At 33.0% G+C, this 17,619-nt stretch overlaps 1 protein-coding gene across 1 annotated transcript in view; it reads left to right on the forward strand.

Annotated features, from left to right (window-relative positions):
- Positions 1–344: 344 nt before the first annotated feature.
- The window catches only part of LOC140432333 (facilitated trehalose transporter Tret1-like), a 50,913-nt gene continuing 33,638 nt past the window's right edge, over positions 345–17,619 (forward strand). Inside the window, exon 1 of the mRNA XM_072520164.1 lies at positions 345–666. Coding sequence (XP_072376265.1) covers positions 624–666 — 43 coding nt within the window. The 5' untranslated portion in view covers positions 345–623. The remainder of the gene's footprint in view (positions 667–17,619) is intronic.

Genomic DNA, 17,619 nt, shown 5'->3' on the forward strand with positions numbered 1-17,619 from the left:
AACAAATACTTTGTTTTTGGATACTAAAAGTTCACTACACACTATAAAACTTAATACTAAACACTTAAACTATATAAACTCTAAAAAATAACACGACCAGTAAATAACATAATAATAACTAAAAGGTTAAAAACTTTTTTATAAAATATAACACACAATATATTTGCTTAAAAAGCAACACGCTACAATTTGAATTCAAACAAATTGGTTAGTTAGGATCTGTAACATGAGATTCCGTCTGGCTTAAGGCAATAAATTATATTTAATAGCCTCTTGACGAATAAAAGGGCGAATATCAACACCTGCGTATGTTTACGGATGTGAATTTGCTAAATGAATAACCTTACCTAAGATCCAAAGGTCAATAATATTTTATCAATTTTAAAGAAAATGGTATTTTTGTTGACATACAAATACAAGTCTTGTTATATTCATTTTATGCTTATCAGTAAACAAAAATATAGCAATTAGTCAGGCTTTTTTAGTTTAGTTACTTCATATCGAGGTATTTAATATTTTACATTTATTGTCGGGAATTAGTTAACAAAGTTTATAAATATTATAATAATTTGTTGTTAAACTAGTGCTGCAAGCGACGTACGACAGAGAACGGAATTGTGCCGATGGGTTATCCAAAAATTATTCAGTTTTTGATTAGCGTAGCAGGTATTTAATTTTTTATTTTATAATTTATCAATATGGAATGAAATGAAGTAAACACGCAGGCATATTTAAAAAAGAAGTAAATTTTATGAAGTATAAGAATATATTTATTTGTGAGCTATTTGTGTTGTTTGTGTTAGGTCGAGGCAGATATGAGTTTTTTACTGCAGTTTTGTGTGATATGTATATTTTCATCAAGATAGCTAACAGCATAATTGAACTTAGCATTCGTTTTTTTTTTTTGGCTACTTCCAATTTAACTTCGTTGCTTCTGTCGTTCTGATATCTTAATCATCTACGTCTACGTGATTGTTGTTACGACTTGTTAGACTTACGGAATACAAGAAAGATATGATTCTTTAATTATATCTTTCTTGTACTCCGTAAGTCCAACTCATAACAATAAATATGCTCTTACTCACGAGTAAGGGGAGTAGGCAGATTGAGACCCCGAACTCGAACGGAACCGTATAACTGTTGATAATGGCTCCAAAATGGGTGCCGAAACGTCGAGTTTTCAATTCTCAACGCGTTTCTTCCCGAGAACTTAGTAATTTTCATTCATATGACCTCGGAAATTTATCCGAACATATATGTATATATATATATATATATATATATATATATATATATATATATATATATATCCTGAAAGATTTCTGCGGTTATTACAATTACAGATAGAGCTTAGAATATACCAACCAACTGTCAAACGTAGGTTTTTCCTGGTTATTCCCAAGTACTTCTTTGATGCTGACTCTTCAAGGTTACTTAGTGTTGCCCTGGCAAGTTTACATCCTTGCCCTTCTTCCCATCTGTTTACGGTTTGCGTATGGGAGTGACATTTGATAATTTCCGCGATTGTTGTAGTTGACCAACCAAAAAGATCCCCAGGTCCTAAGAGTCTTAGGCCTGCCGCCTTCCTAGATAATTGGTCAGCAATGCGGTTGCCTTTATTCCTATTGTGTCCTTTAACCCACCTCAGGATAATGGTTTTACCATCCGAAGCTTGAGTTAGTGACACTCCATTACTAACTCTGATGTGACAGGTGGTCTATTCAAGGTTAGTAGCCCTTGTCTGCTATCTGTGCAGATCATTATAGTTTTCCCTGCTATACCTTTTTGGGTTATCTCTTTTGCAGCTATGGAGATACCAGTCAGTTCTGTCTGTACTACGCTGAAATTTTCGCCCATACCCCACTGTATTCTTAGGTTCAGTGATCTGAAGTATATCCCGCATCCTGAGCCTTCTTTCATTTTGGAGCCATCGGTGTATATGCAATAGGCATTTGCCACGTTTGTCTGCCTATACTGTCTTCTTTCGATTTTGTAGGGTTTGTTAAAGACAAAATTTGATTCAATTGAGTCGCAGCCTGCCTGTAAATACTAAGCCCTCAAACATTTTTACAATTGTTTGTGTAATCTTTACTATTATAATTATTTCTGATATATATTTTAGTTTTCATTCTTAGGGCAGCTTTTCGCCTCTAAAGAATAAATTTAATGTATAAGCGAATAGCTGAAACAGTTTGTCAGGGCTATATTTAATTAGTTCTATATGTACTTCCTCGGTACTGAAGCCTTGACACTTTTCATAGCGTTAGCGTGATTTATTTGATCTCATTTGAAGATATTTCAGTCTCTTCTTAGTAAAAAGTATTATATTTTTCATAGCCAATATCTTGAAATTCTGTTCAATCTTCTGTCAGACTTTTTCCATAATATTTAACAATATTCCACTCATATTTCCGGTGATATTAAAGGATTCCGCACAAACCTTATGAAAAAATGCCCTCGGTTTGGTGTCCCTCGGTGGATCCTTTAACCTACTATGTTATTTTCTGTAGCTTCTACTACCTCTAACTGTTTTCCAGGATACTTTACTTTTTGTTCCATTCAAATAATGTTCTACCTGATCGCAGAATTTATTCCACATTTCATTGTTTGCTTCATTTACCGCTTTTTTACTACAAAAAGGGCTTACGTCTAGCCTTTGACAAGAACTAAAAATTACTAACTTTTGTAACGAGTTTTGGCAAATAGTTCATTTTATTTTTTTGAACATAAATGTTTTAATGTATGTCATTTGAAAACGATAAAATTATTAATGAAACCTCGAATGGAATGGTTTAAAATATGTTACAATGCCCGACTTCCTATTTAAAAATATTGAACTATTTTTATTAGTATAATTTATTAACTTTATTTATTATAAAATATTTTAACACTTAGTTTATTAAAGTTTTTATTAAATTTATATATATATATATATATATATATATATATATATATATATATATATATATATATATATATATATATATATATATATATATATATATATATATATATATATATATATATTGTTACACTTCTTGAAAATTAACTTTATTCAACACCAACAATATTACAATACTTTTTAACTGACAACTATATAATTATATATTTTCTGACGTTCCAAACTTCACTAGCCATTTTAATAATTTTCGATGTCATCTTGAATGTTTTCAAACTACTACTTGTCTTTCTTCAATGGACTTTTCCTATGTGGGATAAATCTTTATAGACTATTGGGGATCGATTGAAGCCAACGGGGTGGATCAGTTCCATGGTATGGAGCTAGTCTCTCGATATGAACTACCTTGGGTTTACTTCTAGCTGAAAACTGGATGCGATAGATTAGATCATTTATTCTCTGCAGGACGGTATACGGGCCTTCCCAGTTTCGTTGAAGTTTCGGACAAAGTCCTTTCTTACGTGTGGGATCGTATAACCATACTGGGTCACCTCTTGCGAAAGTTGTACCAGTAGTATGCATGTCGAGCCTGGCCTTGGCTTTATCACTTTGAAGCTTCAAACTTTTACGGGCAAATTCGTAGACTTTTTCTAATTTTTCTTTCAAATTTTCAATGTAGGTCAGGGATGAACGTTCTTCTTCGCAGGGAGGCAATCTTCCAAAAATAAGATTTTGAGAAAGCTTCATTTCTCTTCCGGTGATCATCATTGATGGAGAATAACCAGTTGCTTCATGTTCGGAACTTCTATATACTAACAGGAATAGAGGAATTAAACTATCCCAATCTTTTTGATTATCAGAGACACACATTGAAAGGTATTGACAAACAGTTCTATTATGTCTTTCGACCATTCCGTCTGATTGAGGATGGAGAGGCGTAGTCCGAGTTTTCTTAATACCCAAGATTTTCATTAATTCTTGCCATATTTTTGATTCAAAATTTCGTTCTTGATCAGAATGTAACTCTAAAGGAACTCCATGTCTTGATACGGCGTGTGTCATAAATGCTTCTGCTACTGTAGTCACTTCTTGATTAGGAAGGGGTACAATTTCAGGCCATTTTGAAAAATAATCCATTGCGACCATTAAGTACTTGTTCCCTCTCTTTGTCATCGGAAGTGGACCAAGAATATCTACTGCAAGTCGTTCAAAAGGCTCTCCGGAAAGACATTATGCCATTTTACCACGACTTCTTGTTCTAGGGCCTTTTTTACTATTACATAAATCGCATTTCCTACACCAATCTTCTACATCTCGGCGATAATTGATCCAGTAAAATCTGTCTCGAACTCTGGCCAGTGTTCTTTTGTTTCCAAAATGTCCTCCAGAAAGGCTGCTATGAAGTTCTTGCAACACACTTTTAATGTGTGATTTCGGCAGTACCACTTGTTAAACTATACGTACTTCATCGGGACTTTCCCACTTCCGATATAATAGGCCATTGGAAAGATACAGAGATTCCCATTGAGCCCAGTACGCTTTTATAGTTCCACTGTATTTGGTTATTTCCTGCCAAATAGGTCTTACTCCATTTTTAAGCCATTCTCGTATGACTTTTAAGCCATTATCTTTCTTTTGACTCTTTTTAAGGTTTTCCAGGGAAGTCTGATCATTATCTTCTTCCTGTATAACTGTGGTTACCTGGAGACTTACTTCTTCGGTTATGTTCTCTTTATCTCAAGACAGTACTGGCATTGTCGTTCCAAACAGGGTCGCCTAGAAAGAATATCGGCATTGTTATGGAGACGCTCTTCTCTATGTACTACGTCGAAGTTATACTGTTGGAGTCTCTCTATCCACCGAGCCACTTGTCCCTCTGGCTTCTTAAAATTCATTAGCCACTGTAAAGCGCTAAGTTCTAACTATAAAATTTCTGTTATAAAGAAAAGTATGAAAATGTTCTAGGGCTTTTATAATAGCTAGGAGCTCTTTTCTGGTAACACAATAATTCTTTTTAGCATTTTCCATTGTTTTACTAAAATATGCAATAACTTTTTCTTCGCCTTCCTGTTATTGTGATAATACTGCGCCAATACCATGCTGAGATGCGTCACAATCCAACAGAAATTTGCCATCTTCTCGTGGATATGCTAGAATTGGTGCTGTTGTAAGTCGTTTTTTTAAATCTATGAAAGCATTTTGACAATCCGGTGTCCAGTCAAATTGAATGTTGTTTTCGGTTAGTCGATAAAGGGGCTTAGCTATGCGGCCAAAATCTTTAATAAATTTTCGATAATATGAACAGAGTCCAAGAAAACTTCTAATTTCCTTTTTATTTCCTGGTTTAGGCCAATCTTTAGGATCAATTTTAATTCCTTCTACTGAAACAATATGTCCTAAATAGAATACCTCTCTTTGAAATAGTGAACATTTCTTATAATTTACCTTTAAATTGGCATTTCTCAATCTGTCAAATACCTCGCTTAAGTTTTTCAGATGTTCATCAAACGTTTTGGACATAATCATTATATCATCAAGATATACTAGACACGTTTTCCAGGTAAGTCCTCTTAAAACCATCTCCATTAGATGTTCAAACGTAGCTGGAGCATTACACAGACCAAATGGTAGAACCTGAAACCTGTAGAAACCACTGCCAGTTGAAAAAGCTGTTTTGTCTCGATCATCAGGATGTACTTCTACTTGCCAGTAGCCACTTTTTAAATCTAGGGTAGAAAACCATTTAGCACCTGATAGAGTGTTTAGTGTATCATCTATTCGTGGCAACGGATAACTGTCTTTTTGTGTAACCTGGTTTAATCTTCTGTAGTCTACACAAAAGCGAGTGGATCCATCTTTCTTAGTTACTAAGACTACTGGTGAACACCAGGAGCCCGAAGCTTCTTTGATAATATCAGCATTTATCATGTCTTGTATTATGTTTTCAACTTCTTTTTGTCTAGCAAATGGCAATCTCCATGGCGCTTGACGAATTGGTCTTGCATCTCCAGTATAAATTCTATGTTGAACTAAACTAGTACGCCCTGTAGATATCTCGGATTCAAAAATGTCGTAGTTTTCATTAATAAATTCGTTAATTTTGTTTAATTCTTTAGTTGTTAAATGGTCAACATTTTTGATTAGTTGTTTCACTAGGCCAGCGTCAACTGGGTTACTGGAAGCTGTATTCTTTTTCAAATATTTTTCGCACTTGCTTATTTTTTCTATTGGTGTACAGAATGCTATTTGTTGTTCTTTATTCAATTTAAAAAGCTTTTTAGACAAATTAGCAATCCTTACTGGAATCATCTCATCTACATTAATGAGGCATCTGGCTATCAAAATTCCATCACTAACTAGTTCATCGCTTTCCACAACGCCGAAATGTAGACCTTCAGGTTTTTGACTCAGTCTCGCCAGGATGATACTTTCAGAATTTTGAGGAATTTCGGTATCCTCGCTCACTATAACTCTTACTTGAGGTACGGATTCTTCCAAATTTAGGACAATTTCTTCATTTTCAATTAACAAAATTTTATTTTGAAGATCTGTGATAAATTTGTTCTGCATAATATCCATCCCAAGAACGCATTCGTCTTTAATATCGGCTACAAGGAAAATGTGTTTTATCAAGGTGTTACCAATCTGTATGGTTGCCGTTATCTCTTCATGAATTGGAATAGTGTGGCTTGAAGCTATTTCAAGAACTAAGTTTGTTTTAGTGGGTTGTAGTTTTTCATTCAGAAATCCGGTTCGAATAAAGGATCTGGTTGCACCGGTATCAATATTAAAGGTGCATTTTTGATTCTCAACGTAGCCCTTAAGTAATAAATTCTGTTCATTTTTATGTAAAGTGTAAGTGCGAATTTGGGGACTTCTGGATGTCGATCTAGGCGACCTTCTAGCCTCATTCTTTGGATGTTCTCTCCTTGTTTGGGATCGGCTTCTGCAATTGTTTTGAAAATGTCCTATTCTCCCGCAATTAAAACATCTTCTGTTTTCATTTCGAGGTTTTTGTTGAAGATTTTGCAGTACGTTTAAAATTTGGGATAAAATAGGTTGTTGGTTATCTGCGGTTGTGATTTCTTCATTTTCTTGAAATTTTATTTCTCTTAATTTTGGGCGAGATCTGGAAATGCTTTTTGCCGCTTCATACTCCTTGGCTGAGACTAGTGCTCCATTTAGCGATTTATGATGTTGTAATCGGAGAGCTTGTTGTATTTCAACATCCTGTAGTCTGCAATTGTTTTAAAAATGTGCTATTCTCCCGCAATTAAAACATCTTCTGTTTTTATTTCGAGGTTTTTGTTGAAGATTTTGCAGTACGTTTAAAATTTGGGATAAAATAGGTTGTTGGTTATCTGCGGTTGTGATTTCTTCATTTTCTTGAAATTTTATTTCTCTTAATTTTGGGCGAGATCTGGAAATGCTTTTTGCCGCTTCATACTCCTGGGCTGAGACTAGTGCTCCATTTAGCGATTTGTGATGTTGTAATCGGAGAGCTTGTTTTATTTCAACATCCTGTAGTCCATCTATGAATGCCTGTATTCCAATTTGTTCCAGAAAATCTTTAGGTGCCTGAGGGTATGCCAAGTGCAATAGTCTTTTAATGTCGGCTTCAAATTCTTGCTGGCTTTCGTTACGTTTTTGATATCGAATTTTTAGCTGACTTTGGAATACCCGCTTTAGATGCTGCTGGTCATATCTTGTCTCTAAAGCTTCAACGGGAGAGGTATAACTGCGTGCATCTTGGGGAAGGAATTGCAAAACGGTTGCTGCCTGTCCTCGAAGCGACACCACCAAAAAAGCTGCCATTTCTTTTTCATTCCAGCCATTTGCTCTAGCTGCAGCTTCAAATTGAAAACGATAAGTTTCCCATGCTGTCTGACCATCGAATGTGGGTGGTTTTAAAAATTTACTAGTTCTAATTGTACCTGGTTCAATTATGGAAGGTGATGAAGCTGTTTGTTTAGATTGGCATAAATCTTTCGTAACAATATTCTTACACTTATCACTAAAAACTAAAACACGTTTCCGCGTTAAAATTATTCAAACTCGATACAACTATTCAGACTGACCTCAAAATGGAAAGGTCCTCTGTATATATATATATATATATATATATATATATATATATATATATATATATATATATATAAAATAGCCGTTATTCCAGAGTTCCGTAGAATCTCGGCCGGCGACCCTTGAACTCTCTCGAACAAAATGGAACGCCAGACAGGATTCTAGCGGGTCGGGGAATATACTAGAAAACACAAGTTAGAATAACAAAATGTTTACAGGCTAAACGTGAGTCATATTTATTGTAACAATATAAAGGTGGCAATAAGTATTAATTTGTTTTTAAAAGATTTTCCTATTAAGTCGACACATAAAATAGAAGAAAATATTTTGCTAGTTGTTTTTTTAATGTTTTTGAATGTATTTCCATTTTATACACCCCGTAATAAATTAACCACTAATCAGTTTAGCAGTTTAATAAATATTTATCATTCTCTTTTTTAGCTTGCAACATATAAACATTTATAATAAATATATTATACATATTATGTCATTGACTCTGCAATCGATGCATGTACATATATAAATAAATAAATTATAATAAGCTAACTAAATTTAGTTGTTTCGTTTACAATATAAACGACTCATAAATAATTCAAATTTTAAACCATTTGAAAGTTAAAGCAAAATATAACAAAATAAAACAACGTTTGGTATTTTGTCTAATTTGGTTTGATATAATGTTGCAGATTTTTTGTTCTTAATTTACAGCCAATTTTGTTAACTGATTTTACACCAAATTGTTATGTAGAAATCTAATTAACAAAACCCATTCATGAACTTTTTTAATAGCAGCAAAATTCCACAATAGTATATTCTACAATGAACCAGGATTAGTCCTCATTTACTATTAGTATGAAAGTTTTTAGAGTCAATACTCTAAATATAACGTAATATAACGTTTTAGACTTACTTCGTTAAAATTAGGCTATCCAACAATTTGGTGAATGTCATAAACATTAACTAATACATTCACACAACACGAGACAAAGGACAAACAGTTTAAAAATTATTGTAAAATTGAAGAAGCTACATATTGGGTGACAGCAGGAGTGAGAATGGCTCCTGGTCTTAACAGAAACATATATATATATATATATATATATATATATATATATATATATATATATATATATATATATATATATATATGTATATATATATATATATATATATATATATATATATATATATATATGTATAATACATATACAGTGTGTCCGTAAAGTATGGAATAAACTCGATATTTCCTAAATGAAAAGCCTTTTTAAAAAAATCTAAAACACGTCGATTTTTAAATTTAATATTCTACATTTTACTGGTAATTTAAACGGGCCAGCATACCTTCAGTTTTTAAGTGGGTATCTCGTACCTAGTTTAGTTAATTTATTCCCCAACAACATTTAAAGAATGTTGTTTATAAAACAAAACCTGCAAATATTGGAGACTTAAAAACAAGAATTCGTAAAGAAATAAACAATATTTCTCAAGAAAGCATAAACAAGGTTCTACAAGAATTTGTACAACGTTTGGGTTACTCTCAAATAGAACAAGGGCTACAATTCGAACATTTAAGATTAAGTCATGTAATAATTACTGGATTACTTTCAAGTTATTTAATATAATTTATTTATAATTTATAAATATTATAAATCAATAAAAATTAATTTTCTAAGATCATATCTTTCAAATTATATCCGTTAGACCCCCTGTATTATACTTTCTTGAAATCAGCTTATTTTTAGCAATCTAAAAATGTCCTAAAATACAGGGTGTTAAGTTTAAAAAAGAGACGATGACGTCATCACTGTAATGTGTATCACCTTGTATAATGAAATTTTATTGTAAAATGTAGAACATTAAATTTAAAAATCGACGTGTTTTAATTTTTTTTAAAAAGGCTTTTCATTTAGAAAATATCGAATGTATTCCATACTTAACGGACACACTGTATATATACATCAGAAACATTTAAAAAATATATCAAAACTTTTTACTTCTAGAATTGAAGACATCAAAATTTCCTTCAAGTCACACAACACTTTAGGTTCCTTTATAATCAACGCCAAAGATAGGATGAACACTCTTGACAAAAGTGGTATTTATAAATTAAAATCTGATAATTGTGATGTCTTTTATGTAGGTAGAATCATTCGAAAGTTATCTACTAGAATCACAGAACATTTGAAAAGACCAAACTCTTCAAGTTTTGGTCACCATTCATTATCCAGTAAACATAATTTTAATATCAATACTGGTTCATCTATTTTACATGACATTAGTAGAAAGAAGAACTACATGGAGTTGGATTTGGACTATTTGGAGTTGGAGGGAAACAAATGAAAACTGACTGTCTTAATACTGAAAATTAATTTAAATTGTACTAAATTTAAACCTAAATTTAAAACCTTATTGCAGCTTCACCTCGTAGGGGACCCAGCTCGACTGTTTAGACTTCCTGCACTGAGTATACCCATTAAGGGATTATTAATTTCATATTTTGATTAATATTACTATTTCATTTTTCAATAACTTGCAAAAGAAGCTTGTTCAGGATCAGTTTATCTATAGTTGGAGTTGATTACACTCTCCATATCTCTTCGTAATTTAGATATACCATCTTCACAGTTGTATATTTCAACATATCCCACTGTTGGTCAGTTGGTCTTATGTAATGGTTTGACATTTTAATTTTATGGTTCTCCCATTGACTGTGAGTTCAACTGAACTATTGGTGTTATACCACATGTATACACTTTGTTTTCAATTTTGATTTTTAATTCTAAGTATTTTTCATACTTTCAGAGTTCGATTTCTTCTTTTCTACAGTATTGGTAGTTCTTGGTAGACCTTTTTATTGTAGCCAACCACTCACTATCGAATAGATTGTTTAGTCTATTTCTTACATTCACACTCTATGTCCACTTCATGTGCCCCCAAACTAACACCCAAATTATTACTGACAGGTTTGAGTGTAAGATCTGGATTATGCAGTCTACATAAAGTAATCTATATAGTTTATATTTCATCAGTTGACTTCCTATAGTAGTGTCAGTTGAACCCTTGGTCAATGTTCAGTTTCATAGAATTTTGAAATGTGCAGATCACATCACCATGATTGTGACTACCCATCCAAGTTGTCATATATGTCAGACGCCACTTTAACATTTCCGTTAAGACGAGGAGCCCTTCTCACTCCTGCTGTCACTTCTACTTAGATGATAAACATCCACGCTGAGTATCTCGAGGTGTTTACGATATTATCAAGAACTATGAGAGGTTTTTAGGATAGTTTGTAATTCTTAAGTTAGTATAGTCTTATACCCTAAACTGTTAACATCTAAATAAATTTGTGCATTTCATTCAGAGTTACGTTATTTAATTCTCCAACGAACACATATCATTTTATAGAGAATAAAAGTAGCGCAGTCAGTAGAATTTCCAATTAGAAAAAGTAAAGCCTTTTTTTAATCGATTTTAAGGAGATCAAGATAAAAATAGGTGAAAAATTTTACGGGAGGCCTACGTTCAGCAGTGGACAAATATAGGCTAATTGATAATGATGATGATGATGATATTCAGCAGTGGGCTTTTATTTTATCCTTCTGTAGTGTCTTGTTGCTTTGGGCTGACACCGCTTTGGCCCCACTCGGGTTTAGATCCACATATTTATTAAAAAAGGCAGATATTACTTTTTATTTTAATACAAACTTTTAACGTATTTACAATTGGGATAGGTCGCGGCTTGCGACCTCACATAACGACTGTCAGCGGAATGTTTTGAATTAATTGTTAATTGAAAATAGAACGCTTTTAAGTATACGATGTCCAAGGTCTGCTTACAATTATCGTAACATGAAATATAATAATTATTTTACTAATATCACGTTCTCGGTGTTAACCTAATTTTAATCCAAAACGTAAGTAAATAATTGAAGGGCTTAATGTGAAACAATGGCAAGCCTCAAAAAGGTAAAAGTGAGATGAAATATTTGACTTTGAGTGTTAAAAATAATATTATAAAATCCAGTAACAACGTTTGTTGTTTTAGTTTAGATATATACGTTGGCGAACGATAAAATTACTCCAAACTTGGGGAAAACAGTCCTTATTAAAAAAAAATGTGGCTTGTTACATTATTACGAGTACATTAATAATAAATATCCAAAATCTACCAGTTCGGCGACCTCATCAGCAACATCAGAGCTGACATCTTTTCGTTAAACTATTGTAGAAAGGATGATACACTGAAGGTATGTAGGGTAATAATGATCTCACATTTTCGAGTTTCTTTTTGCAATCCGAATGGTCTTAATATACTTCTGTTGTAAATCAGATACAGAAAGCACATTTGGACGTCTCTTCTTGACAACAGGGTTATAGGTACCATTCGCAGAATGCTTAACGTAAAATGCTTTTCTGTTATCACTCTTGAATAAAAAGGAAAGAACATTGGAAAAATCCAAAGATTGCTGGTCATCAGTGCAACTACTCTTTTTAATGTTCTCTAAGAGTGGTTGTACATTGAGGAAATCTTTCTGCTTCGTAAAAGTTAAGTTGAAGAGCTTCTTTTTATTAGATTCCTTTATAATTTTATGTCACTCCTCAGGAGAGTACAAAGTGGAGCATACTTTCTATGTCGTTTTTCTATAAGAGCAAAATCCCTGTCAGAGGGAAGGTGTGTCCGCAGACTAAAAAATGGTGTGTAATAGACTTAAACTTTTGTTCCTTTACTAGCTGGAACCATAAAGACATTAAAAGCCAGTTTTTGTTTTGCCCGAAACAATTATCAGTAAAGAAAACGAGATGTTCTATCTCACCTATCTTTGAGCTCAGAAATTTGATGAGGATTGATGCAATTTCATCACTTTCTCTTTTTGCAACGCTTTCCGTCCAGACAAACATATTGTTATGAGTTGATTAATTCTTCTTATTTATTGTTTTCATTTATTTTTAAAGGTTCTATTTATAACACTTATAAATTTATTAAAGTCTTTATTACTAATTTATTTACAAGAACAATTATACAATTCATTGTAATACGGCGTTACATTTTAATTTACGCGGCGCGATCTTCAAAATTAACTGTCTTCTCTCCAACAAAATTCCTCTTTAAATATAAAACACAGTTATTCGAGAATGCGGTGGTTTATCATCGAAGACCCCAGACTGGTTTTTATCCGGCCTGCTTGGAGATTTCGAGTCGCGGGTGACTCATCATAATTCAGGTCTAGAGGTTTCTTCCGGCAGGTAAACAAGCACCGAAATGACTAGAACAAAAAAAGAATTAGTCATAATATATTTACAGTTTTAAACGCCATAATTATCGTAACAATATAACTAGCGTCTTTCGTACAATCATGGATTACTAGATTATGCATCCATATTTGCCTGCAATAAAATGCAGGATCAGTGGTTAATTTGGGAATCGGTAACGCTTGCTGCAAGTCAAACGATATAACACATGTCTTCTTCATCAATTTTAGACTGGCTGTTTCGCTCTTCGGTAATTATTGCATTGCCTGAGCTTTACATTTGTGCAAATTAAGTCTTGTTGTTAATTCGCTATAATCTTCTTTTTTCTGATTTTGCTGACTCTATTTGGATATTAATTTCGTCGCATGTCTTTCAAGTGTCTGACTTTGGCAACTTAAATCGATTATACTCGGTACAGAATATCTTACGGTAAGTATGCTCCTTAACTGGTTCAATTCCCGCTTCTTTACACCAAGGGACATATCGATCCGAATAGAGACTGGCTTTACTCATGTTATGGTCCAGGTAAACCGTATTCATGTTCTCTTGTCGACTGTAGTGACTTTAACACTTTGGAGTCGAATGTATGTAGTTTTAATCACTTAGTATTTCCAAATCAGATATTTTGTTTACACGTTTTGTATGCTTTCCTCGGTTGTCTCTTTCGGGCACTAGATTTCCTTCTATCTTCTTGCGAATAATGTTATTTACTCTGCCCTTAGAAGCTTGAAGTCCTGGATATTTTAAAATTCTGTTCTACTGACACGTGTAGTTTCACCATTAACATTGATGGAGTAGACTGCATTGCTCTTTTTATGCGATTCTTGATGTTTTTGCTTCTTTCGGTAGAACCTTTTCTTCTTAACAACATCTGAACATCCAAATAATATTTTGCAACTCTCATGAACTAAGGTTCCAAAACTCGTTAAAAATTTTGCTCCCGTGGCCCTGAAGCTTTTCCTCCACACTTCTTAGTGCAACTGCAAGGCAGTCCCAATTCTCGAACAGGCACATTTTTTTTCGTTTTATCGCTTACATATGGTTGCCCTAAATTTCGTCAAATTTTTCTTTTTGATCTTGAATAACAGTGTTTATTTCTTTGTATCCATCGACTTGTTGGAGTTTTGTCGGGTGTGTTTGATTTTGTCCTCTTTCTTGACGGACTTTGTTCATTATCCTACAACAAAAAATAATATAACAAGCCATTTCACAAGCCACTACAATCATACTTTAATCTTGAATGGTAATAATGTGACGTGACAAGCCACATTTAACAAAAATATTACACACCGCTGTATTTTCATTACTTAAGTCACTTCTAGATTTTATATAGTCAGGATCACGGTCACTGTCATCAAACGTCGACTCAACTTCAGTATTTTTCTTGCTAGAATCGTCAAAACTCAGAGAAATATCCGAATCGCTTCCGCCTATGTTTGCCATTTTGATGTGGCTTGTCATTATGTCAAGTAGATACTAAGATAAATTAGACCTATGCAATAGTGTTACCATAGGTTTATCGCGCCATCTATTAACGAAGGGCTGAAATAAATTTTTAGTGGCTTGTGGCTTGTGATACTATTACTTTAACCGAGGATAGCATCAACTCTTTTTGAACTCATGTGTTTCTTGTCATTGTTTCACATAAAGCCCTTCAATTGAATTTAAAACTCTATTACGAATTATTAATATAACTTACGGCTTTGTTTTTCTTATCTTAGATCTCCCAGCTAAAAAATGAAATAAATGTGAGCGAATATTTCCCTTTTTTTTTAGTCTGCTTATTTTAACCTTGACATTACATAATTAATATTACCAACCAATAGCGTTCTTTTTCACCTCTTTTGTGCACTTGACCAATTGGCACTACGTTTATCGTTATCTTTTTTTGATCAGTAGATAGTTTAATATACTCTTATGAATAACTAATTGACTAGTATTGACTTAATTTTAATACGAAACGCAGGTATATATCTTAAGTTCTCGTCTATGAACTAGGCTTTGATTGGTCAAAGTTGTCAGTGAAAATGTCATAACTGGTGTTCCTAAAAAATTTGGCTATTTCCAAATTCAAAGTATGGTCTAAAAATGTACGGGGATTGCAAAACTTATTACATTTGTGGAGTTTTCACATCGTGTTGAAGATCTTTCTCTTGGTCCTTAGCCTTCTACCTCTTCCTCTACTACCAAAAGTTCCATGGTCCCCGTTGTTCTACCTATGTGGCCGAACTTAATTAGGTATGCTCGGTTTACTTTTTTTAATAGCTCGTCTTTTATATGAAACTGTACCAAACCTGACAGGTTGATTCTATGTTTTGTCTAGGACATGCTTAGAAGTCTTCAATAGAATTACATTTTAAAGGCTTGGATCTTACTTCTATCGATTTTTGAGAGTCCATATTTCAGCTGCGTACGTACCAATGGGAAAAATAAAGGCATTGACCAATATGAACTTAGTATTCTTTATTATTGTTCGGTCTTTCCATATTTTAATTAATTTAACTATTAAGGTTCTGACCATTGCTACACTTGATTTCAGAGGAGCAATCGCCATTGCTGGTTATCAGTGAGCTTAAGTATACAAATCTGTCTACCTCTTCGAAATTTTTCTACCTCTGTAAATTATTATTGTATCACTTGTAACGTAGTTAATCTAAAATGTACAATAGACCAATCATTTTATTACGACTGGTGTAAAGCAAACGGCTTTTTGAAAGAAAAAAAACGAATGTGCTAGCCGGCGGCCTTAATTGATAAGTATTGTAGTTCAGTATATTAGGAGTGATGAGACATCTAGGATACAATTGTGGTAGTACAAATATCACCGTATGATAAACAGAAGAAGATTTGGTTGTTAGGTTGGTGATTAGCTTGTGCTTAAAGTGAAAAATACCAGGACACATATAGTAGCCGTTTGGTGTGCGAATTTGTATCAGCGATGCACGAGTGTCTGAAGACGTAGGGATAACAACTTAAGAAAGGCAGACGATATATTTAATAAATATTAAGCTTCTTGCTATAAGTGCTAAGCGCTATAACGAATTAATGCAGCAATAGTGGACTAAAAATAAATGCATAGATAACACAAATAATGACTGCCAAAATCAATCTAAATTAGCAAGATACACGTGTAAATAAGCGAATATATATATATATATATATATATATATATATATATATATATATATATATATATATATATATATATATATATATATATAATATATATATATATAATATATAAATATATATATATATATATATATATAATATATATATATATATATATATATATATATATATATATTTAATAGATCATGAATAATAGCAAGCTGAAGAAGATCTGAATAAATTGGATATTTCTGTAAAGATTTACAAAAAGATGTTACCACATAATTGGATGCAGTCAGATGTAGAAATTAGTAGTGCAACAAACTTTATTGCTAATCTGTTTAAATAATTTATTTCCAATACAACTGATTTAAGTGAAGACGAAATTATTCCCACGTCGAAAACATATCACGCAATGACACTAATTATCAACGGTAAGATAAGAACCGGAATTATAGTGTTTTTGACAATTACTTATGAACATTTTAATCACGTTTTGAATATGTGTCAGTTTGTGGGTTTGTTTACGGTACCCCAAAGTACCTTTTTTATGAAAATGCATCCAGTTGATTATTTATATAACAAAACTATCAAAATGACAATATATGAAAAATTCCGTTAAGATCTTATATATATTAAAATTTGAAATTTGGTTAAGTAAATGGATAAAATAGCAACAGAAAATCTCATTTTGTTACAGTTTTTATGAATAATACGACTTTTGATCCAAAATACAACAACAATGATGATAATTTTGATGAAAAATGTGAAACATTCAATTTTTTAGATAATGTCTGGGAAACTGATTTTAATCAAAGATGGAACTATAAATCTAATTAATATAATATAACTCAATGGTTACTGGCAAAAGCCATTGTACGACAACACTTGCCCCTTACCAACCCGACCTGAGGCAGCGTGGTAAGGTATGCCTCGCGACCCCTTATGAATAAAGGAAAAAGAAAGCCACGGCCCTCATTCTCCGTAGGCCCAACTGACCCCGAGATGGGTAGTTCTCGGGAACCAGTCAGGAGGGCAGAGGGTGCTAAGAATCTGCGGAGTCTAAACCACTACCCAGCCAGATCAACAACACTATACGTAGCGACCTATAACTGCAGGTCGTTAGCGAACCAGGCAAGACTCATAGAGTTAGAAAATGAAGCAGTCAATATTAAATGGGATGTCATCGGAATAAGCGAAGTAAGACGAAAGGACGAAGAGTTAATAGAACTTGAATCGGGCAACATCCTCTATCACAAAGGAACAGAAAATGG

Source organism: Diabrotica undecimpunctata, chromosome 1 (genome assembly GCF_040954645.1).
Source record: "Diabrotica undecimpunctata isolate CICGRU chromosome 1, icDiaUnde3, whole genome shotgun sequence".
NCBI classification, from domain to species: domain Eukaryota; kingdom Metazoa; phylum Arthropoda; class Insecta; order Coleoptera; family Chrysomelidae; genus Diabrotica; species Diabrotica undecimpunctata.